This window comes from Macaca thibetana, chromosome 10 (genome assembly GCF_024542745.1).
Source record: "Macaca thibetana thibetana isolate TM-01 chromosome 10, ASM2454274v1, whole genome shotgun sequence".
NCBI lineage: Eukaryota > Metazoa > Chordata > Mammalia > Primates > Cercopithecidae > Macaca > Macaca thibetana.
In genome coordinates, this window is record NC_065587.1 from 37,910,924 (window position 1) to 37,934,396 (window position 23,473).

Here is a 23,473-nt window from a genome sequence, read left to right on the forward strand (position 1 = left end):
ACACTTGACATTTTAAATCCAAATCAGCTTATCTGTGGATATCACATGAGCTGAGTCTTTTTCATGAGGAAGTTTGATTACCGTGATGAGGTTTAGGCTGGATTTGAAAAGGATGTGGGGAAATTATAACTGTCAGAAGAATGATCTGAATAGGGGTCTTGCTGACTGTTCTTGCTGCAGTGTCTGTGTTTCAGATAAACCCCTGTAGGAGAATGAAGGGGAAGAAGTGCCGCCTGCTGCTGTTTGTCCAAATTCCATTAGTTTCTCGTCTTGTTTGTGGTTGTATCTTTTACTCTAATAATTATAAACCCAGCCTTAACATGTTATTTTTGCTTTCAGCTGTCAGTTGTTTTTTCAAGTAAAGTACAAGAAGAAAGAAAACGGTCTTTTATGTTTCCCTCCTTATTTGCCATCTGTGGTACTGTCCATTCCTTCCCATGGGTCCATTTCCAGCTGCCACCATTTCCTTTTGGCTTGAAGGAGAGCTGTTGGGATTTCCTGTGGTGCAGGTCTACTGGTGATGGATTCTCTGGTTTTGTTTACTTGAAAATTGTATTTCACCCTCATTCTCTTTTTTTTTTTTTCCTTGAGACCGAGTCTCACTCTTTTGCCAGGCGGGAGTGCAGTGGTGTGATCTTGACTCACTGCAACCTCTGCCTTCCAGGTTCAAGCAATTCTCCTGCCTCAACCTCCCGAGTAGCTGGGACTATAGATGTGCGCCACCACGCCCAGCTAATTTTTGTGTTTGTAGTAGAGATGGAGTTTCACCATGTTGGCCAGGATGGTCTTGATCTCTTGATCTCATCATCTGCCCGCCTCAGCCTCCCAAAGTGCTGGGATTATAGGCGTGAGCCACCGCACCTGGCCTTCACCCTCATTTTCAAAGGATATTTTTAGTGGTTACAAAGTTTTGGGCTGATTGTTTTTTCTCTTGCAAAACTTTTAAGACCTTGTTCCACTGTCTTCTGACGTCCTGCTGTAATTTTTAATTTTTTTAGATGCAGGGTCTCACTGTGTCACCTAGGCTGGAGTGCAGTGGTACGATCATGGCTTGCCGTAGCCTCGACATCCTAGGGCTCAGGTGATCCTCCTCCTCCCGAGTAGCCGGGACTACAGTGTTAGGTGCATGCCACCATGCCTGGCTAATTTTTGTATTTTTGTGTTTTTTTTTTTTTTTTTTTTTTTTTTTTTTTTTTTTTTTTGTAGAGACAGGGTCTCACCATGTGGCATGGGCTGGTCCTGCTATAATTTTTAACCTTGTTCCCTGTACGTAGTATGCTTTGTGTCTCTGGCATGACTTTCAATCTTTGTTTTGAGACGTTTGTTCTTTATTTTTTAGAGGTTTGTCTGTGTTGTGTTTAGAGGTTTGTCTGTGTTGTGTTTCACTGTGATTCTCTGGATATTCAGCCTGCTTCAGGTTCTCTGAGCTTCATAGATCTGTAGGTCAGTGTCTTTCATCAAATTTGGAACATTCTGGCTAATATTTCTTCAAATGTTTTTTTCCAATTCAATCTTACTTTCTTTTGCTGGGGCTCCAGTTACACGTATGTTAGACCTGTCAATGCTGCCCTACAGGTCTTTGAACCTGTGTTCCTGGACCTCAGTCTGTGTTCTCTCTGTTTTCCAGACTGGAAGATTTCTACTGATGTGTCTGCGAGGTCCTTGGCAGATGGACTTCTGCCATCTTCAGTTGAAGGTTCCATTTGTTAACGTATTTTGGAATTCTAAGATTTCCATCTAGTTCTTTTTTAAAGTTTATGAGTATTTGCTGAAATTCCCTATCTTCTCACTTATTGTGACCATATTTCCCCTAATTCTTTGAGCATATCATTAAAGCTGTTTTATAAGGTTTTTGTCAAGTTCAACACCTGGGCCATCTCACATTCAGTTTCTCTCGACTGCTGTTTTCCTTGGCCTTGCACACTTTCTTGTCTCCTTGCATGTCTCATGGTTACCTGCGGAGAGACTGGACTCTGTGATCTCCCTTGAAGAGCTGATTCTTGCAGGTGGTTGAGTTACTGGCTAACCAGCTTAAGTTTGTGTGGCTTTGTTTTTCATTTTGTCAGTAAGGCTCTGGGGGAAAGCTCAAGGTGTTTCTCAAGCCCCTTTAATTTAGTGGGATTTAAGTTGCCAACTCTCTTTCCTTTCTGGGTTTGGCTTTAGGCTTTGCTAAGGTAGGTCTTACTCTAGGGTGTGATCCTTACTTACAAGGAAAGGTCTTGCTGCTCAGGTGGGCTAGACTCCCATGCTTCCCATATTTCTGGTCTCCCATGCTTCTGGACTCCCATGCTTTTGGACTGCTCCCATGCTTCTGGTCTCCCCCCATGCTTCTGGACTCCCATGCTTCCCATGTTTCTGGTCTCCCATGCTTCCCATGTTTCTGGTCTCCCATGCTTCTGGTCTCCCATGCTTCTGGACTCCACTCTACTCTGCCCCACCCCTGGCTTCTCTGTTTCACTCTCAACACCGTGGCAGCTGCTGTCTGATGCACATTGGACAGTCTTGCACCGCTTCTTGGTGTGCAGGTGCACTCTGAGACAGGATCAGGGTAATGACCTGATGAGGGCAAGCTCCCCCTCCCCACCAGGGCTGTTGGAATCATGTAGGTGGGATGTCCCAGACCTCAGGGCTGGGGCTTGCCTGCCCAGATGCTAGCAGTGACCTCTGAGAAATGGCTGCCTGGCGTGGAGAGGAGGGACTCCAGGTTTAACAGACACTAGAACTGCCAGGTTTAACAGTATGGCATCCTAGAGGTTCAGAGAAATCCCTCCTGGTACAGTACAGGTTAAAATGTCGGGTACAGTATAGGAAGAAAATAAAGATCTTGTCTTTATAAATTCATGCATGAAATGTAGATAAAATAGGGGGATTCTTCTCTGGGTCAGAAATAATAAAGTACAGATTCCCAAGGCTAACACGGGCTCTGGCCACTGTGCGGCTGGGAGTCTTGGCCTGGGACGGGCCCCAGCAGGAACCTATACTCAACTGGGCCTAGGCCTGAGAGCCCACTGGCTGTGAGGCCTGCAGCCCACACTGCAAATGTAGTTGTAAACCAAGAAAGAATTGAAATTCTGAATAACAACAACATATATTGAGAAGAGTACTTACAGTTAAGGACTCCTAGTATTTTGTGGGGAGGTGAAAGATATTGATTAGCCTTTTTTTTTTCCTGGATTTCTTTTATGGTTAACTGAATTATCAGAGGCGCAGATCTTGTAGCCCATCATCAGTTCAAGAAGTAGAATGTTGTAATCCCAGCACTTACGGAGGCCAAGGTGGGTGGATCATGAGGTCAGGAGTTCGAGACCAGTCTGCCAAGATGGTGAAACCATCTTGTGTCTCTACTAAAAACACAAAATTTAGCTGGGCGCGGTGGTAAGCGCCTGTAGTCCCAGCTACTCAGGAGACTGAGGCAGGAGAATTGCTTGAACCCGGGAGGCGGAGGTTGCAGTGAGCTGAGATTGTGCTGTTGCACTCTAGTCTGGGCAACAGAGTGAGACTCCATCTCAAAAAAAAAAAAAAAAAAAAAAAGCTAGAACGTGCCAGTCACCTGGGAGACCCCCTACCTTTATGTGCCCCACCGCATCACAGCTACTTTTACTTCCCCCGCAAAATAACTGCTGCTCTGACTTTATGGCAAAGCCAGAAAGAAACACCAGGACATGACAGTCCCCAGTTGTGCAGCCAAGACACTGGTTAGCCTTGCCATCCTTTCCCATTAAACTTGACTTAAAAGGAAACCAGAATTTAAAATTTTAAAAAATTTGTAGGTCCTTCCCACCCCTCCATCACTTTCTTTTCCTTACAACCTGTCAGTTGAAGGACCGGGTTGTTTGGCCTGGAGTGTGTCCTGTGTCAGGCTTACTGGCGGTGCCCTTGTGTTGCAGTTCTGCCTGTTCCTCTGTCCTCTGAACTTCCTGCGTGTTGGTGGCTGGACCCAGAGACTCCTTCAACTCTGGCTGAATCCCTGCGGCAGGACCGTGGGTGCTGTTGTGCCCCCTCATCGGGAGGACACAGGTCTGGGCTGTGCACTCTGGGGGTGGTGGCTGGTCATGCTTCATGCCTAGGGTCACCAGTCCCTTGAGGTTGGAGATGGCGACACTCTTAGTCTGTGAGTTCTTTCTCACTTCCTCGTCGGGATATTCTTTTGGAGACTCTTCCTCCACTACTGTTTGGCCGCATGGTGGGTCCAGCTCATAGAGGAGACGCAGGGTAAATGCTCGCATGTTTCCTTCCATATACCCAGGTGAAGATAATGAATCAACTGGTTGTCATCCTCAGAGGGTGACCAGTAGTTTTATGTTTTAGTGTATTGTTTTTATTTTTTATCATTGTAATCTCAAGGACTTGCACATAATCCATCTATTGCAGTACTCATTTTGGTTGCAGTTCAGACTACGCCATCCTTGGCCAGTGGAAGCATCTACAGATTGGTTCCTGAGTCACGCTGGGACGTGGGGCTGATGTCTTTGCCATCTGGACGTTAACGTGTGTTAGGCTCACCTTACACCTTTCCTGTTTCAGACTGAAAATAGTCATTTCTCTAAGAACTGGTTTCTTCTAGTGGGAAACGTGTTTGAAGACCACTCACTGGGACTAGGGATGTCATTGCCGCTGGGGTGGGTGGCCTTTTCAGTGAACAGAGCTCGGAAACGTGGTAAAAACAGGGTCTCGGCCAGGCATGGTGGCTCACACCTGTAATCCCAGCACTTTGGGAGACCAAGTCGGGCAGATCACAAAGTCAGGAGATCGAGACCATCCTGGCTAATGCGGTGAAACCCCGTCTCTACTAAAAATACAAAAAGAAATTAGCTGGGCATAGTGGCGGGCGCCTGTAGTCCCAGCTACTCGGGAGGCTGAGGCAGGAGAATGGCGGGAACCCGGGAGGCAGAGCTTGCAGTGAGCCGAGATCGCGCCACTGCACTCCAGCCTGGGCGACAGAGCGAGACTCCATCTCAAAAAAAAAAAAAAAAAAAAAACAATAGGGTCTCATGGGTTTATATGGATATTTCCAATTCCAGGTAGTTCAAATTCAGAGAGGTATAGGAGTTACGCTGTTCAAAATGACGTCTTTATCTTCTACAGTAAGAATTCTGGCTCTTGGCTGCCCCAAGGCTTGGGGACTGGGGAGTTGGAGGGGAGGGCAGGAGAAGGGGAGAGAAAAAAAAGATCCTGGTTATCATGGACATAGGAGACAATAGGATTAAAATATCTCCTAACTTTGGATATAGCCTGAGAATAAGAATATGGACACTCCTGCCGATGGTGGAAACAGCCAGAAGTCATTCATGTGCTTTCTCCCTTGGCCCTGTTTTTTATTTTGTGCTGTATTTATGTTGTCAAAACATTTAGCTGTTCCACACCATAAGCTCTCCCTTTAGCCCTCTGAGTTTTAGTGCCATAAATAATGACATGTTTAATGCTGTGATTTGTCTCTGTGTCTCTGTAGTCATTTTGTTTTTTCCAAATCTCATTCTCTGCTAGATTCTTTTGGAATGCTTCATGGGAGCAGCCACTCCCAAGTTCCCACCTGCTGATGAGTTTGTGCCCTTTGTTCCTGCAGGTCTGTTTTTTGGCTCACGTTGTGTTTCCTGAAGTGTTTAAAGACGTTACTCTGGATTATTTCCTCCCTAAAGTGTTGCTGTCCAAATCTAATGAGAGTCTCATGTTACTTCCCTCGTAGGCCACGTGTTTTTCTTCCCCGGGCGTCCTTTTCCTCGGAAACCGGGTCATCCCAGTGGAGTGTGTCCTGGGGTTGATTCTGCTGGGGTGGTGTTCTCAGTACTGGCTGTGTTCTTTCAGTGCGGTCTCAAGTCTCCTTAGGAACATCTGCAATAACGATCCTTTGTGTTTGTTCTGTTCTCTTGTTTCCTTCTTCAGAGATTCCCGTTTTCCACATGTTGTATCTTCTTTGCCTGCTGGAGCACTTTTTACAGTCTCTTAATTTTTAAAATCTCTCTCTTTTTCTTTTTTTTTTTTTTAGAGACAGGGTCTTTTTCACCCATGCTGGAGTGCAGTGGTGTGATCACAGCTCACTGCAGCCTCGACCTCCAGGGTTCAAGCAGTCCTCCCACCTTGGCCTCCCTAAATGCTGCTGAGCCACTGTGTCCAGCCTAATTTCTCTCTTCTTTTTTTTTAAATTTTTATTTTTTGAGACAGAGTCTCCCGCTGTTGCCCAGGTTGGAGTGCAGTGGCTCTGTCTCGGTGTGCTCTCAGCTCATGGCAACCTCTGCCTCCTGGGTTCAAGTAATTCTTCTGCCTCAGCCTCCTGAGTAGCTGGGATTACAGGTGCGCACCACCACACTGGGCTAATTTTTTTTGTACTTTTAGTAGAGACGGGGTTTCACCATGTTGGTCAGGCTGGTCTCAAACTCCAGACCTCAAGTAATTTGCCTGTCTCAGCCTCCCAAGGTGCTGGGGTTATAGACGTGAGCCACCGTGCCTGGCCTAGTTTTTCTCTTTTTAAAAAAATTATATTTTTTGTGCTTTTTGCCTTCCATTTCTCTTAAGGCGTGATTTGCTGTTTACCTGCTGATTCCAGTATGTGTTTCTGAGGTCTTCTGTGGTCCGTAGGGACGTGCTTCTGCTGCTTATCCTCTTTTTCTTCCATAGTGACCTGTCTGGGATTTGACCTTGATGTTTTTCTGTTGCTAATTTTGATGTGAGTTGAGGTTTCTCAAACTTGTAACAGGACACGTGGTTTGTGGCGTTTGCTGACTGTGGTGCTCCTCTGCAGTGACTTTTGTGCGGTGTTAGCGTTGGCTGACTGTGGCACTCCTCTGCAGTGACTTTTGTGCGGCGTTAGCGTTGGCTGACTGTGGCGCTCCTCTGCAGTGACTTTTGTGCGGCGTTAGCGTTGGCTGACTGTGGCGCTCCTCTGCAGTGACTTTTGTGCGGCGTTAGCGTTGGTTGACTGTGGCGCTCCTCTGCAGTGACTTTTGCGTGGCGTTAGCGTTGGCTGACTGTGGCACTCCTCTGCAGTGACTTTTGTGCGGCGTTAGCGTTGGCTGACTGTGGCGCTCCTCTGCAGTGACTTTTGCGCGGCGTTAGCGTTGGCTGACTGGCGCTCCTCTGCAGTGACTTTTGCGCGGCGTTAGCGTTGGCTGACAGGCGCTCCTCTGCAGTGACTTTTGCATGGTGTTAAGAACGGGAGTCCTCAGCTTCGGGGGCCTTGGGGCTCTGTGCACCTCCCGAGCATCTGGACCTTTCTTTGCCTTCCTTGTCCCTGTCCTACTAAGTACTGATTCACTGCCAGCAGGTTCTCTCCTGCGTGAGGCCCTGTGCTGCAGGAGCTCTGGCAGGTCAGTGTGGGCATTTGCAGTGGCCAGGCTGCCCTCCCTGGTGGTCCCCTGCCCCAGGTTTGGCTGTGGCTCTCGGAGGGACCTGCCACTCTTCCCAGGAAGTCTGCTGGCTCCTGGGTCCAGGCCCATCAGGGTCTGGTTCTGCAGCATCCTGCAGGTGATGGCTGCTTGTAGTTCCTCTTCATCGGTTTTGTTCTAAATATTGTCTGCTGGTTTTTGGTTTTGCTGTGTAGTTGCTCTTTTATGTGGAACTTTGGGAAGATCCAGAAACTATGCTACCCCTGTCATCGTCTTCCAGAATAGATTAACTTTGAAAATGTTGTTATTTTAGTTTGAAGTAGTTTTCAAATCTACAGCAAAGTTGCAAGAGCAGAGCAGTGAGCTCTGTGCAGACTCCGGTGTGTGAGCATCACGCGGCCTGCTTCGTCCCCGCTATGCCACGTGTGTTTGTGTGCACTCCTGTAGTTTTTAAATATGTACACTTTAATCCTTGTTCTGACACGATACCCAGCACCCTAAGTGCTCGTGTGGCCGATACCTTGGGTGGCTACCAAGCGGCCCTCCCGGTCGGGTGCTTAGCACTGATGCTACCACCCCCAGCATAGCACTTGCTGTGGGCTGTTTCTCCACGGCATTGTGGCTGATTCCCATGGCTGTGTTAGCATTTCACATATTCCCACCTCACACAGATGCCCCACCCTTATCGCACCTCCACCCACAGCCTCAGTGTCATTAACTGCCTGCCTGTGTCGCCACCCCTGGGGTGCCCAGTTGTGGGGATGCTTCAGGCACTCCTTCTGTTACCTGCTGGTTGCCTTCTGCTGGGAAGCAGAGCTTCGCCCCTCCTCGTTGGTTTATTCGTTCGCTCATGGATTCACTCACTCACTGTAGTGGTGGGTGCCAGGATCCCTCACTCACTCACTGCACTGCCCTGTTGTGTTTGGTGGGCTCTGATCAGCACTCATTATTTCTAGGCTTGCTTGGTGGGAGCTTCTTGTGGCTGGAGTCTGTATCCTCTGACGCGTCCCTTGTCTGTAGCATTCCTTATTGCCACGTGCACTCTCCTTGCCCACTCTGCAGCTCCCCTGGAGCTCTGGTTCCTCTAGTGGAGTGTGGTGGTGAGAGGCCAGGATCTGGGCACTTGGTTTGCTGACTGCTGGGGCCCCCGCTTCCAGGCTGTGCCAGCAGCCGGAGCTCAGGACCCAAATGCATGTAGGGGAGGGTGTGGCCATGTCCAAGGGGTCCCGTGTGTGTGTGGATACTGCGGTCCTAGCCTAGCACGCCAGGGCTTCTATTTAGCGGTCTCCCCCATCCTTGTCTGTTAGTTCTTTCTCAGACAGTGAGGAACCTATTTCCCATCATGCAGTGTATTTGTTTTTTTCTTCAGTGTAACCAACTTACCTACCATTTTGCCTGCTGGGGTCCCTGCGCCAGGAGGGAGGACTGGATGGGAAAGGCACGTTGATGAATTTTGGATGTGAGTGTTAACATGTGCGGAGTAGCCTCTAAGAAGAATAAGGGAGCTCGTGAGTCCTCACTCACAAGAAGGGCCAGGGTGTGGGGCTGGGAGGTACATGGAGTATCGAGAAAGCGGGACCTGGATGACCCAGGCGAGGCGCTGCCGAGTGGATGAAGACTGGCGCCGGTGTCTGTCTGGGGAGCAGTTGTTTTGCAATGGTTCAGATTTTGCGTTTTGTGAACTTTGGGGATCTTTGTGTGTTATCTGTGTAACAGTTAACACGACACCTTTCTTCATCAAAGATAATGCTCAATAGTTCTTTTTCCTTTTGGATATCTCTTAAGGGTAGGTCTTCTGTTTTTAACTTTTAATTTGGAATTAATTCTACACATAGAGGAAAGTTATAGCAATAGTACAGAGAGTTTCTATCTGCCCCTCACCCACTTTCACCTCATGTTAAGCATGGGTATGATACTGTTCACTAAAGACCTTACTTGATTTTTTTCCCTGAATTTAACTTTAAATAAATTAATAAACTATTTTTTGGAGCAGTTTTAGGTTCACGGAAAAAGGAAAGGAAAAGAGTACAGAGACTTCCCATACACTCTTCCCTGCAGGTGCACAGCCTCCCCCACTGGCCGGGTGGTGCCTTTGTTAGAATCCACGAACCCACGTCAGCATGTCCTTCTCACTAGCTTCCAGAGTTCCCATCAGGGTGCGCTCTTGGTGTGTACGTTCTGTGGGTTTTGACAATTGTAGAATGATGTGTTTCCACCAGCACCATATCATGTGGAGTCGTTCCGCAGCCCCGAATTCCTCTGTGCTCTGCCGGTTCATCCCTCCCCTCCTCTCAGTCCCTGGTCCACGGATCTTATTGTCTCCATAGTTTCGCCTTTTCCAGAATGTCATGTGGTTGAAATGATGCAGCCTTCTCAAGCTGGCTTCTCTCATTTAGGAATATGCACCTGAGGCTCTTCTGTGTTTTTTCATGGCTTGATGGCTCATTTCTTTTCAGCACTGAGCACTATTCCAGTGTGTGGATGTACCACAGTTTATTTTATCCACTCACCTGCTAAAGCACATTGTGGCTGCTTCCAGGTTTTGGCAATTATGAAGAAAGCTGGTATAAACATCTGTGTGCAGGATTTTGTGTGGCCATGAATTTTCAGCTCCTTTGGGTAGATACCAAGGAGCACGGTTGCTGGATCGTGTGGTAAGAGCACGTTTAGTTTTGTAAGAAACCGCCGGACCGTCTTCCAGCGGCTGCGCCATGTTGCATTCGCAGCAGCCATGGCTGAGGGTCCTGTTTCTCCACGTCCTCGCCAGCGTTCGGTGCTGCCCGTGTTCTGGGTTTTGGCCGTTCTAGTAGGTGTGTGGTGGCATCTTGTTTTAATTTGCATTTCTCTGGTGATGGAGGATGTGGAGCATGTTATTGTTGAGTTTCAAGAGTTCTTGGTATATTTTGGGTAACAGTCCATTATCAGATGTGTCTTTTGCAAATATTTTCTCCTTAGTGAATTTTTACCAGTGTCCCCGACGTCCTTTCCTGCCCCGGGACCCTTGCGGCTCCTCGGCTCCTCGGCTCCTCTGCTTGGTGGCAGCTGCTTAGTCTTTCCTGGTCTTTGCTGGCCTTGACATGCTGGAGAGCGCTGGTCCTTGTCTGGTGGACGTTTCCTTAGTTTGCGTTTGTCTGGTGTCTCCTCGTGATGCTGTCCAGGCTGTAGAATCTCAGCTAGAACGCCGCGGGCGGGCCGGCGTGTCCTCAGCACACTGTATTGGGAGGCAGGTGGTGTCGCCTGGCTGCTGGTGCTGCTGACTCTGAAGCTTGGTTAAGGTGGGGTTGGCCGGTTTCTCCACCGTCAAGTTGCTCTTTTTCTCTTTGTAGTTAGTAATTATCTCAAGGAGACACTTGGAGGCTGATGATACCATTTCTTATCAGGCCTCCGGCCCCCGCACGGGCGTTTGCAAGGGCACTGCCAGTGGAGACTGCTGTGGCGTCTGCCTGATGCTAACTTTCTATTTCTGTCTTTCTGTTTACATTTATTAATTGGAATTCTGTAGAGAGAGCTGCCCCTTTTCTCTTATTTCCCCCACTTGTTAATTCAGTTACTTGCTTATATTAGCATGGATATTTATTTTCTTCTGTAGGTAACAAGCCACTGCTACCGTTTATTTATTTTGTTGCTTGAGCAGCCCTGCTCTGGCCATCATGAGCTGCTTCAGGTTGGTTCCATGTCCTTGTGACATGACAAGAGGATTTGGTGACTTTATGACACCACAGAATGTTCCAGCACATCTTCCGTTTTCTGCGATTGCTTGGAGGGGCATTGGTTCTTTTGGTTGGGTATGGTGCTTCCTTTGGTTGGGGATGGTGTTTAGAAACCAGCCTCTGGGCACCAGGTGTGCTCATTGCTCCTGCGGTATCCCTGCATCCAGGCCTCTGGGTGGACCGGGGCATGTGCACGCACACAAACCCTCGTCTGCACCTGCACCTGTGCTGCACACCGCGGCCTTCTCACTTTTCCTCAGGCCTCAGGATCTAGTCTGACGTCATAGGCTTATTCTAGCTTCCCTCATGCCTTACATGAGAACCTGGTTCTCATCCCCACAGTAGATGTGCTTAGGTATTCAGAGGTGTTCAGTTCCAACGTACAGTTACAGGGTCTTTGGGATTGCCAAGCTATGTGAGAAACAAACGTGCTGATGACCTGGAGCGTAGCATTTCTGTGCAGCCCGTCTCCTTAACCTCACAGGTCAAAATCGTGCATTTCAAAGTTACATAGACGAGTTTTGTTACAACTCATCCTTTCATTTTTACTTTTTATGTTTAAATGTTTATTATTTGTTTTTAGAGATGGGGTCTTGCTCTGAGTCCTGGGCTGGCCCGAGGCTCCCAGACTCAAGCAATCCTCCTGCCTCAGCCCCCACCAGTAGTTGGGACTGCAGGCAGACACCACCAGGCCCCGCTTTGGCCCACCCTTCAGTGTGGCCGTCACTCAGCTGCAGGACAGCTCGGGTTCAGTCCCCTCAGTGTGGCCGTCACTCACCTGCAGCACAGCCTCGGGTTCAGTCCCCTCAGTGTGGCCGTCACTCAGCTGCAGGACAGCTCGGGTTCAGTCCCCTCAGTGTGGCCGTCACTCACCTGCAGCACAGCCTCGGGTTCAGTCCCCTCAGTGTGGCCGTCACTCAGCTGCAGCACAGCCTCGGGTTCAGTCCCCTCAGTGTGGCCGTCACTCAGCTGCAGGACAGCTCGGGTTCAGTCCCCTCAGTGTGGCCGTCACTCACCTGCAGCACAGCCTCGGGTTCAGTCCCCTCAGTGTGGCCGTCACTCAGCTGCAGCACAGCTCGGGTTCAGTCCCCTCAGTGTGGCCGTCACTCACCTGCAGCACAGCTCGGGTTCAGTCCCCTCAGTGTGGCCGTCACTCACCTGCAGCACAGCTCGGGTTCAGTCCCCTCAGTGTGGCCGTCACTCACCTGCAGCACAGCTCGGGTTCAGTCCCCTCAGTGTGGCCGTCACTCAGCTGCAGCACAGCTCGGGTTCAGTCCCCTCAGTGTGGCCGTCACTCAGCTGCAGGACAGCTCGGGTTCAGTCCCCTCAGTGTGGCCGTCACTCAGCTGCAGCACAGCTCGGGTTCAGTCCCCTCAGTGTGGCCGTCACTCAGCTGCAGGACAGCTCGGGTTCAGTCCCCTCAGTGTGGCCGTCACTCAGCTGCAGGACAGCTCGGGTTCAGTCCCCCCTCAGTGTGGCCGTCACTCAGCTGCAGGACAGCTCGGGTTCAGTCCCCTCAGTGTGGCCGTCACTCAGCTGCAGGACAGCTCGGGTTCAGTCCCCTCAGTGTGGCCGTCACTCAGCTGCAGCACAGCTCGGGGTCAGTCCCCTCAGTGTGGCCGTCACTCAGCTGCAGCACAGCTCGGGTTCAGTCCCCCCTCAGTGTGGCCGTCACTCAGCTGCAGGACAGCTCGGGTTCAGTCCCCTCAGTGTGGCCGTCACTCAGCTGCAGGACAGCTCGGGTTCAGTCCCCCCTCAGTGTGGCCGTCACTCAGCTGCAGCACAGCTCGGGTTCAGTCCCCCCTCAGTGTGGCCGTCACTCAGCTGCAGCACAGCTCGGGTTCAGTCCCCTCAGTGTGGCCGTCACTCAGCTGCAGGACAGCTCGGGTTCAGTCCCCTCAGTGTGGCCGTCACTCAGCTGCAGGACAGCTCGGGTTCAGTCCCCTCAGTGTGGCCGTCACTCAGCTGCAGCACAGCTCGGGTTCAGTGGTTACTGTTTGTGTTCCTGTTGGTTTCCTCCAAATCTTGTTTGATTTTTTTGTTCATGAGGGGTGGAGTATTGCCATGGTCCCGAGAGTCAGAACTATACAAAAAAGTATAGAAAGAAGTGCCCCCGGCCGGGCGCGGTGGCTCAAGCCTGTAATCCCAGCACTTTGGGAGGCCGAGACGGGCGGATCACGAGGTCAGGAGATCGAGACCATCCTGGCTAACATGGTGAAACCCCGTCTCTACTAAAAAATACAAAAACTAGCCGGGCGAGGTGGCGGACGCCTGTAGTCCCAGCTACTCGGGAGGCTGAGGCAGGAGAATGGCGTGAACCCGGGAGGCGGAGCTTGCAGTGAGCTGAGATCCGGCCACTGCACTCCAGTCTGGGCGACACAGGGAGACTCTGTCTCAACAACAAAAAAAAAAAAAAAAAAAAAAAAAAGAAGTGCCCCCTGCAGTGGCGTCCTGCCACGCCCTCCCTCCCCCCTGCTGCCCCTTCCCTCCCCACCGTGCCCTCCCCCTCCGCACCCTCCCTCCCCCGCCACATCCATCCTCCTCCCCCTGCCGCCCTCTCCCTCCCCCACCATGCCTGTCCTCCCCCTGCCACCCCGTCCTTCCCCCACCATTCCTGTCCTCCTCCCGCCACCCCCACCCTCCTCCCACCTTGCTCGCCCTCCCCCAGCTGCCCTTCCCTCCTCCCGCCACGCTCATCCTCCCCCCGCCGCCTCCCTCCTCCCCCCGCCGCCTCCCTCCTCCCGCCTTGCTCACTGTCCTCCCGCTGCACACTCCCTCCTCCCTCTGCTGCCCCCGCGTCCTCCCACCTTGCCCTCCTCCCGCTGCACCCTCGCTCCTCCTGCTGCACCCTCCCTCCTCCTGCTGCACCCTCCCTCCTCCTGCCCTGCCCCCATCCCTCCATTTTTGCACCCTGTTTCCTCTTACCATGCAAACAGATGAGCTCCTGCATCTTTTTCCTTCCCTGGCAGTGCAGCACAGGTCAGTGACACTCTCGCTCTCTGCAGCTAATGGAAGTTCCCGGGCACTGCCCTCGTTACTGCATCAAGAACTTTCTCTTTCCCAGCTGGGTGGCACTTCATTGTGCTGATGTCCTGTAGCTTCTCACCCTCTAGGTTACTGACATGGTGACAGGTGATGCTGTCAAGAGTAACTTTGTACGTGTGTGTCTTCGTACTGTTGGAGGCCTGCCGTTGGGGCTGAGTTCTGAGAGATGGGATTGCTGAGTTGAAGGGTTGATGTGTGTGCACTTTCGTTAGGTTTTGTCAAGTTCCCCCGTCGCGTTTGAGAGAGGCAACTTTTTCCCAGCCTCACGTGTGGAACACGTGTGTTGTCATAGTTCTTGTGTTTGCTGGTCTGGGTGGTGCAGTCAGCATCTGTGCATGTGCTGTGGGTGCGTAGGGCCGAGGCACGTGATGAGCAGGTGGGCATCCCGAGCCGCCCCTCGATGATGAGGTCGCTCAGTCTCCCAGCTGCTGGCTTAGTTTTGTCCACTTGATCTGTCCTGTGGCGGGCGTGCTGTTCCGTGACTGCCACCAGCATGTTTCTGTCTTCTCACATCTCCTGCGTTTTTATTGGTAGGGGCTGCTGTGTTGTTTGGTGCATTAATATCCACGTGTCATATCTTCGTTGGCAGCCGTAACTTTTTGCATTAGAAAAGTATCTGTCTTTGTGACACCCGTTACCCTGGGTGTCTTTCTTGTCCCCCAGCCTATAATCCCTGGGATCCTCCCTTTATTTTCACGTTCTGAATCACTTTGTTTTCTGTGTCTCTTGTAGCATATGGTTTGGTCTCAGTTTATGAGCTGAATTGAAAATCTTTTTCTTTTAATAGATGAGTTAAGCCTATTTGCCTTTATTGATATAATTGACATGTTTTGTCTTGACTCTATCATTATATTTTATAATTATGTAAATTTTTATTTATCTTTTGAGACATGGTTTCACTGTCACCCAGGCTGGAGTGTGGTGGCGTGATCATAGGTCACTGCAACTTTGACTTCCTGGACTTAAGAGGGATCCTCCTGCCTCCGCCACCCCAGTAGCCTGGGACCACAGGTACACAGCACTGTACCTGACTAATTTTTAGAGTATTTTGTAGGAATGGGGTCTTGTTATGTTCCCCAGGCTGGTCTTAAACTACCAGCCTCAGGGAATCCTCCTGCCTCGGCCTCCCTTTTCCAAGCGCTGAGATTTACAGGTGTGAGTCGCCTTGCTTGGCCTGAATTTTAAATATTTGCTGTGTTTCTTTTTCTCTGAGATGTTTATTCTTTGCTCTTTTAATTGAATTTTTTTTTTTTTTTGTATTTAGGAAGATTCGTATCTGTGTCTTCCTGGTTACTTTTGTACTTAAACTATTGATGACACCCTGGTCTCCTGTGTCTCACAGGACTGTTCACGCTGCAGTTGAGCGGTTTGCACGGGCCCGGCAGCTCCACTGTTGGCCATCGGCGTCTGTGAGCTCTCGTGGCTTCTTCCTCCGCCTTTTAGTGACAGGACCTCCACGGGAGGCACACTCTGGTCCTCAGCCTCCCTCTCCTGCCTCTGCCTCACTCGGAGCCTGAGAATGTCTCTTCCCTGCAGTTTCCCGCCCAGTAGATGAGGCTCTTCCTCCCATTCCTGAGGCTGTTTCTGGGCCCTGAGCGCAGGCGGCTTGGCTGGCTCAGAAGTCTTTTCTGTTCTTGCCTTGGGAAGGGGCTGGGAGGAACTGTGGAGGCTGATTCCTTCCCCTTCATGGGTTCTCTTCTCTTCCTCCTTGGCAGCCCTGCTGTCGGCTCTGAGAGCCCCTAGTGTATGTGGTTGCATCTCAGAGTCCTTCCACCCACTGGGCCCTCTCAATGTGTCGGTTTTGGTGTCTCCTCTCGGGTGGGTGTGGGTTTTGGTGTCTCCTTTTGGGGTGTGGGTTTGGTGTCTCCTCTCGGGTGGGTGTGGGTTTGGTGTCTCCTTGGGTGGGTGTGGGTTTGGTGTCTCCTCTCGGGTGGGTGTGGGTTTGGTGTCTCCTCGGGTGGGTGTGAGTTTTGGTGTCTCCTCTCGGGTGGGTGTGGGGTTGGTGTCTCCTCTCAGGTGGGTGTGGGTTTTGGTGTCTCCTTTTGGGGTGTGGGTTTGGTGTCTCCTCTCGGGTGGGTGTGGGTTTGGTGTCTCCTCGGGTGGGTGTGGGTTTGGTGTCTCCTCTCGGGTGGGTGTGGGGTTGGTGTCTCCTCTCAGGTGGGTGTGGGTTTTGGTGTCTCCTTTTGGGGTGTGGGTTTGGTGTCTCCTCTCGGGTGGGTGTGGGGTTGGTGTCTCCTCGGGTGGGTGTGGGTTTGGTGTCTCCTCTCGGGTGGGTGTGAGTTTTGGTGTCTCCTCTCGGGTGGGTGTGGGTTTTGGTGTTTCCTCTCGGGTGGGTGTGGGTTTGGTGTCTCCTCGGGTGGGTGTGGGTTTGGTGTCTCCTCTCGGGTGGGTGTGGGTTTTGGTGTCTCCTCTCGGGTGGGTGTGGGTTTGGTGTCTCCTCTCGGGTGGGTGTGGGTTTGGTGTCTCCTCGGGTGGGTGTGGGTTTTGGTGTCTCCTCTTGGGTGGGTGTGGGTTTAGTGTCTCCTCAGGGTGTGGGTTTGCTGTCTTTTGCAAATGTCATGGTGTGAATGTCCCACTCCGTCTGAGAGGGAGATTTTCCAGCTCTCGTTTGCCCTGTTTTCTCCTGACCTTTGTCCTCCTTTCTGCGTCTTGGCTCCATCCTCTTGGCTTCCTGCCTCTGGTGGGTTCCTTACTGCATTTTCACTGCCTCCTCTCCTCGAACAGTTGGCAGTTTATTCATTTCAGAGATAATTTTGTCTCTTCCTTCCATTTCTTTCTTAAGTCCCGTCAACTGTTACTTCCTTTTGGTGTTGTATTTGTAATTGTATTGTCTTTATAAAAATGTGCCTCCTAGTTTTTGAGATTCTGATTTGAGGTGATTTTTATATCCTTAAGTGCACACTTCAGATTTTCCTGTATTGAGAGTGTTGTTAGTTTCCTTGTTGTTCCAGGGTGGGTTTCTGATGTGTGTGGAGCCCCCATTTTCTGACTCTCTGACTTTCCCGTGGCTCTGGGTGGCTTTGCTGCCTCTGTCCCTTCCTCCTGGTGGCCTTGGGGTGTTTGCCAGGTCTGTGGTTTCCTGGCGCCCTCTGCTGGCCGCATGGGGAAGTCCGGGTCCCGAACGTCCTCCGGTCCTCCCAGCCCTTTCCTGCAGGACCCGAACTTCCCCTTTTCCTTCTTTTCTGCCTCAACACCCAGCGGCCAGAGGGCTCCTCTCACGACACGCCATGTTGCCTTGACAACCCCTTCCCGTCTTGTGCTCCGTGGTCCCTGCCCTATGGTCCGTGCTGACCTTCCTGGACACCTCTCAGGCGCTCGGACTTGGGGTGCCTTAGCCTTTCAGCAGTGACTTCCCATGGACCCCGCCCCGCCCCACCGCGGCCTTGCAGGGGAGGCACTAGCGGGATCAGGCTCGGGCGTGTATTGACTGTGCGCCGACGTGCAGTGACTGTGAAGTCTAGGCGCCCTCGTCCTGTGCAGACGGTGATGCTGGTGTAGACCTGTGTTCCTTGCTTGTGCTGAACTGTGTGTGGAAGAGAGGCTGGGAGACGTCAGCTCGGCAGCCATGCTGTCTTCAGCCTCCCGGAAGTGATGCTAACTTTCTAAGTTGTGTGTCCGAGTGTTTTTGTTACTACTGCTGTTCTTCGAAATGTGCTGCCAGTGACCTTGCCTCGTGTGTGTGACACCGCGTAAATGGTTAGGCACGGAGAGGGCTTGCACGCGTTCGGGGCGGAGCTGGCTGGAGCGTGTGCGGCACGGGCCATTGTTACCCGCTGCCTGGGCGGCTGTGGGCACAGCGTTCTCCACCCATTGCTCTGCTGGGGCTCCGTGGCGGAGTAAAGGACGGGCCAAGGGGCTCCCACCTCAGGAGCAGACGCTCTGCTCCCGGTGCTGATGGCACGGGGCCTGACGTTCGGGCGGCACAGACCCTGCACCAGGCGGTTCCACGGATGGCGACTCTTTGCATTTGGCTTCATCATTGAGTCCCTGTGGCGCGTGTGCAGTGGAGAGATCGCCTACTTTCATTTGATGCCTTTAAGAGCCCTGTGACGGGGCAGGGGGTGTCTGCCATGTTTCAGAGGCGGAGACCTGCAAAGGGGGGAGGGTTCGTGTGGTATGTCCAGGGTCGTGGGGATTTTAGTTTGCTTGCTCGTTTTCTAATCCCAGTGCCTGCACCTAAAAAACCCCAAGCCCCTGTGTTTGGAGTTATTTACGCCGAGGCCCCCAGGGCTCCACGTCGGCGCTGGCCTTGGTGGACCTTGTCGTCCCAGGCCCTGCTTTGCGCCATCACACCTGCATGGGCCACAGGCCCTCTAGAGTGGCCGTCGCACCTGCATGTGCCACAGTCCCTCTAGAGTGGCCATGGGTGCCTTGGCCCTGGTCCCCGCAGGCACTTCGTCCTCAGGTGTCCCATGGGAGCTGGGAGCCCCCACTAAGCACTTTCCTCCCAGCAGGCTCCGTGACCAGTCCCTGACTGCCACCCCCCACCGGGCTGCTGCGCCCACCACGGGCACAGCCCATGAGGGGTTTGGATGAACCTAGGAAGGAAAGCCGCTGCCACTGCCGTGTGGGCTGGGCACAGAAGACCTTGGTTCAGTGGCAGCCCCAGTCCTGAGAAGAGAGGGGGAGGTTCCCACGAGATCGCCACTCCATCTTCAGAGCAGTTTAGCAGCAGACCCTCTGCGGTAGCCAGAATCCACATAGAATTCTGCGAGCAAAGACCCTATGGGAAAGACAGAGAGTGTGGACCCCCCCCCTCCCTGGGGCGAGGTGGACTGGGGAGAAGGCGGCAGTGTGCAGTGTAGAGAGGCAACTGGAGTATCAGGTTAATTTGCATTTTTCTTTTCTTTTTTTAGATTTAAGAAAAATTTAGTTGTATTTATAAAACTCAGAATCTGGAGAAGTTATGTTTTTCATTCATAGTGCACCTTCAGAGCTTGGCGCAGAAGCAGGGCCTGCCATCAGTTTCTCAGTGTGCTGGGACCTGGGAGTGGCCTCAGCCCCAAGGAGGCACCGTCTCGTCCCCACCCTTGGTTGGTCTCGCCCCTTCCCTTGATTGGTGCTGACACTTGGCATTAGAATATCTTGATTTCCGATCCTCAGCAGCCCTTAAATTGCGCACCTGGGATGAGCGTCTCCCCTTCACCCCAGTCCTCTTTTTTGGCAGCTAAACTATTTTGAAGGTAGAAGCATCAAACACAGTCTGGAATTTATAGAAGGTGTCACTGGGTCGCACAGCCTGTTAGGGTGGTGCGTGTGAGAGCCCCGCCCTCACCCTGCAGACTGTCACTCGCCCCGCCTGAGTTCTCTTTTGGGAGGCCCGGCCTCAGGTGAGGATCAGTTTGTAATGAGCTAGTGTGGAGCGTGCGGAGGCTTCAGTAGCAGAGGCACCCGGGGCAGGTCTGAAGAAGGGCCCTCACAGTGCAGGGCATCTGAGGGAGACAGGTGCCCTCTTCTGTTTGAATCTCACAGGAAGAAAGAAAATGTAGTGGGTCGGAGTCACACTTGCACGCCATCACACAGGCAGCCATGCTCCCAGCCTGAACTGAAAGTGGCAGAGCGGGGACGGGAGGAAGGACGGGATGAGGGGTGCCACATCAGGGCAGCCCGGGCGTTGCCTGTGGCTGTTCACGGCAGGGCTCCCAGTGGCGTGCAGAGCAGAATCAGCTACTTCCAGCGTCTTAACTTTGGTTGAGAATGTGCCATAAAGATGCCATTGTAATCTTTGTACTTAAATATACGTGAGCAGCTTTCCCCATCAGAGCAGACCTTAGTTTTCATGCCAGATGGGGAAACCACAGCCATTGGGAGTTGTGTGGCTTGTGCCCCCTGGGCGGTGCCGTGTGTGTGTGTGTGTGGTGTGTGCCCCGCTGGGCGGTGCCGTGTGTGTGTGGGTGTGTGTGTGTGTGGCTTGTGCCCCCCTGGGCGGTGCCGTGTGTGTGTGTGTGGCACGTGCCCCGCTGGGCGGTACCGTGTGTGTGTGTGGCGCATGCCCCGCTGGGCGGTGTCGTGTGTGTGTGGCTCGTGCCCCCCTGGGCGGTGCCGTGTGTGTGTGTGGCTTGTGCCCCCCTGGGCGGTGCCGTGTGTGTGTGTGGCTTGTGCCCCGCTGGGCGGTGTTGTGTGCGTGTGTGGCTCGTGCCCCCCGGGCGGTGCCGTGTGTGTGTGTGGTGTGTGCCTCGCTGGGCGGTGTCGTGTGTGTGTGTGGCGTGTGCCCTGCTGGGCGGTGCCGTGTGTGTGTGTGTGGCGCATGCCCCGCTGGGCGGTGTCGTGTGTGTGGCTCGTGCCCCCCGGGCGGTGCCGTGTGTGTGTGTGTGTGTGTGTGTGTGTGTGTGTGTGTGGCTTGTGCCCCCCTGGGCGGTGCCGTGTGTGTGTGTGGCTTGTGCCCCGCTGGGCGGTGTTGTGTGTGTGTGTGACTCGTGCCCCCCTGGGCGGTGCCGTGTGTGTGTGTGGTGTGTGCCTCGCTGGGTGGTGTCGTGTGTGTGTGTGGCGTGTGCCCTGCTGGGCGGTGTCGTGTGTGGCGCGTGCCCCGCTGGGCGGTGTCGTGTGTGTGTGTGTGGCTGGTGCCCCGCTGGGCGGTGTCGTGTGTGTGTGTGTGTGGCGCGTGCCCCGCTGGGCGGTGTCGTGTGTGTGTGTGGCGCATGCCCCGCTGGGCGGTGTCGTGTGTGTGTGTGGCGTGTGCCCCGCTGGGCAGTGTCGTGTGTGTGTGTGGCGTGTGCCCCGCTGGGCGGTGTCGTGTGTGTGTGTGGCGTGTGCCCCGCTGGGCGGTGTCGTGTGTGTGTGTGGCGCGTGCCCCGCTGGGCGGTGTCGTGTGTGTGTGTGGCGCGTGCCCCGCTGGGCGGTGTCGTGTGTGTGTGTGTGGCGTGTGCCCCGCTGGGCGGTGTCGTGTGTGTGTGTGGCGCGTGCCCCGCTGGGCGGTGTCGTGTGTGTGGCGCGTGCCCCGCTGGACGGTGTCGTGTGTGTGTGGTGTGTGCCTCGCTGGGCGGTGTCGTGTGTGTGTGTGTGGCGCGTGCCCCGCTGGACGGTGTCGTGTGTGTGGCGCGTGTCCTGCTGGGCAGTGTTGTGTGTGTGTGTGTGGCGCGTGCCCCGCTGGGCGGTGTCGTGTGTGTGTGTGGCGCGTGCCCCGCTGGGCGGTGTCGTGTGTGTGTGGCGTGGCCCCGCTAGGCGGTGTCGTGCAGGTGTCATCAGCTGAAACCACCAGAGCTCTCCACAAGAGCTGGCACCCAGCAGCTATGCTTCTCCAAGCAGGAACACATCTGAGGCAGCTCGGGAGGCACCTGGTCACCTAGAGGGGCTGATGGAGGCAGGGTCTGTGCAGCAGGGCCCAGCCAGAGGCCCAGGGATCACTGTGGGAGCCACTGAGCAACTCAGCCTTCGCAGCTGACCTAGCATGCCCAGTCCCAGCCGACCCCAGCCCTCCAATGCGGGAATTCAGCAGCCAAGCAGGATGACACACAGGGACCCAGTGTGGCTTTTGTACCCCAGCTGAGTCCACATGCAGTCCAGCTGTGGTTGCATGGAGGGTGGCCCTGGGGCCGCTCAGACATTTGCCTTGGGTGGGTGCCACCCCCTGGTCCATCCTCAGCCCCAGGAGCAGGTCTGAGCACTGTGGGGCATTGGGCAGTGTCTGAGTGTGCCCTGTCCTGAAGGCGCAGCATGAGGCCTCCTGCCCTTGCCCCTGCCCTGGCAGGGCCCTGGGACAGCACCTCAGCTCCAGCTGTGGGCCTACCGGAGGGAGCCCATGCCAGGCCTGGCCTCTGGAATCGGGGTACTTGGTTCAGACACACAGGCCCCCATTTCAAGCCCCACTCTGGGCCCCACTAACACCCTGTCTTCTCCGTTTTTGTCACCAGGGGTCGGGCCCCGGCTCGGTGGTCCCAGGCAGCTCGGGGGTCGGAGCCCCCAGACAGTTCACGCGACAAAGAATCACGCGGGTCAACCTCAGGGACCTCATATTTTGTTTAGAAAATGAACGTGAGACAAGCCATTCACTGCTGCTCTACAAAGCATTCCTTAAGTGACACAGGAGGACGCCTGGGGACTTTTTATATATTTGCAGATTACGCCTTTTTGTAACAAGCAAATGGGATATTGTTTAAAAAACAGCCACCTCTTTACGATGGAACAGTTTTATATTTTCCTGTTTCTAAATCAACTCTTCAGTGTGAAAGAAAATACGTGTCTGTAACAGAGAGAACACAAAGGCCTGTGGATACTCTTAAAGGACAATTAAATCTTAACTCATCTTGATTGAGTGGCCTTCTTGCCAAACAAGCCATATATAAAGACTGATGGAATCGTTAGCAAATAATTAGCTGCCCTCTGTCAACTCATAGCAGTTTCTGCATTATTTGTGCATTTTGGTTTAGTTCTACCTAACTTACTGTGTAGGTGTATGTCTACAGCCGATGACCTCATTTTATTTTATTTTTGTAATAGTCAGTTAGCAAAGCAAACTGATTTTTTAGACTATTTATCTTCCTTCCCCTCCCCTCTCCCCCTACCCTCCTCTCCCCCTCACCCTCCTCTCTCCCTCATCCTCCTCTCTCCCCACCCTCCTCTCTCCCCACCCTCCTCTCTTCCCCGCTCCCCTCCCCTCTCCCCCCTCCCCTCTTCTCCCCTTCCCTCTTCTCCCCCTTCCCTCTTCTCCCCCTTCCCTCTTCTCCCCCTTCCCTCTTCTCCCCTCCCCTCCCCCCCCCCCCCCCTATTCTCCCCTTCCCTCTTCTCCCCCTTCCCTCTTCTCCCCTCCCCTCTCCCCGTCTCCCCTCTTCCCCCCCCCCCCCCCCTCTCCCCCAGCCCTCCCCCTCTCCCCCCAGCCCTCCCCTCGTCTCCCTTCCCCTCCGCTCCGCTGAGAATCCTGGAGGAATATACAATTCATCGTAGCACCCCCACCTCAGAGTGTAATCGCATTTCTGCTTGGTAGAGGCGGGGCCCAGCAAAGGTGGGCTCCTTCTGAATGTGTGGTCAGCATCTGTACAAATGCATTTTATTTGCTATAGTTTGTAAAGCTGTAAAGTTAAAAGAGATGAAAACCTTTTCAGCATAAATATATTTTACTTGCACTGTGTTTTTTAGCTAAAAGTGAAAACCTAGATTAAATAAAATCAAAGTTGAGAAGAATCATCAAAAGACTGTTTCTCGGTGTGAATCAAGTGTTGAAAAATGGTTGGTGTATTTTGTCAGTAATTGTACATAACTTTTGGCACATGACATAGAAATGGCTATGTAAACTATAATTATTTTGCTAAGAGACTGTATGCAAGCCTTGGGCCGACTTTACAGACGTCCAGAGCAAAGCCCCTTCTTTGTACCTATTTTTTTATTACAAATATACTAATTGGTTCTTTCTATTTTCAGAGGTTATTGTATGAAATTGTCTATTGATAGTACTTTTATGACTGT

General features: G+C 52.7%; 1 protein-coding gene across 1 annotated transcript in view; it reads left to right on the forward strand.

Annotated features, from left to right (window-relative positions):
* Positions 1 to 22,705, forward strand: part of TAF4 (TATA-box binding protein associated factor 4) — an 89,219-nt gene extending 66,514 nt beyond the window's left edge. The window contains exon 15 of the mRNA XM_050745080.1: positions 21,925 to 22,705. Coding sequence (XP_050601037.1) covers positions 21,925 to 22,092 — 168 coding nt within the window. The 3' untranslated portion in view covers positions 22,093 to 22,705. The remainder of the gene's footprint in view (positions 1 to 21,924) is intronic.
* The last annotated feature ends 768 nt before the right edge of the window (positions 22,706 to 23,473 follow it).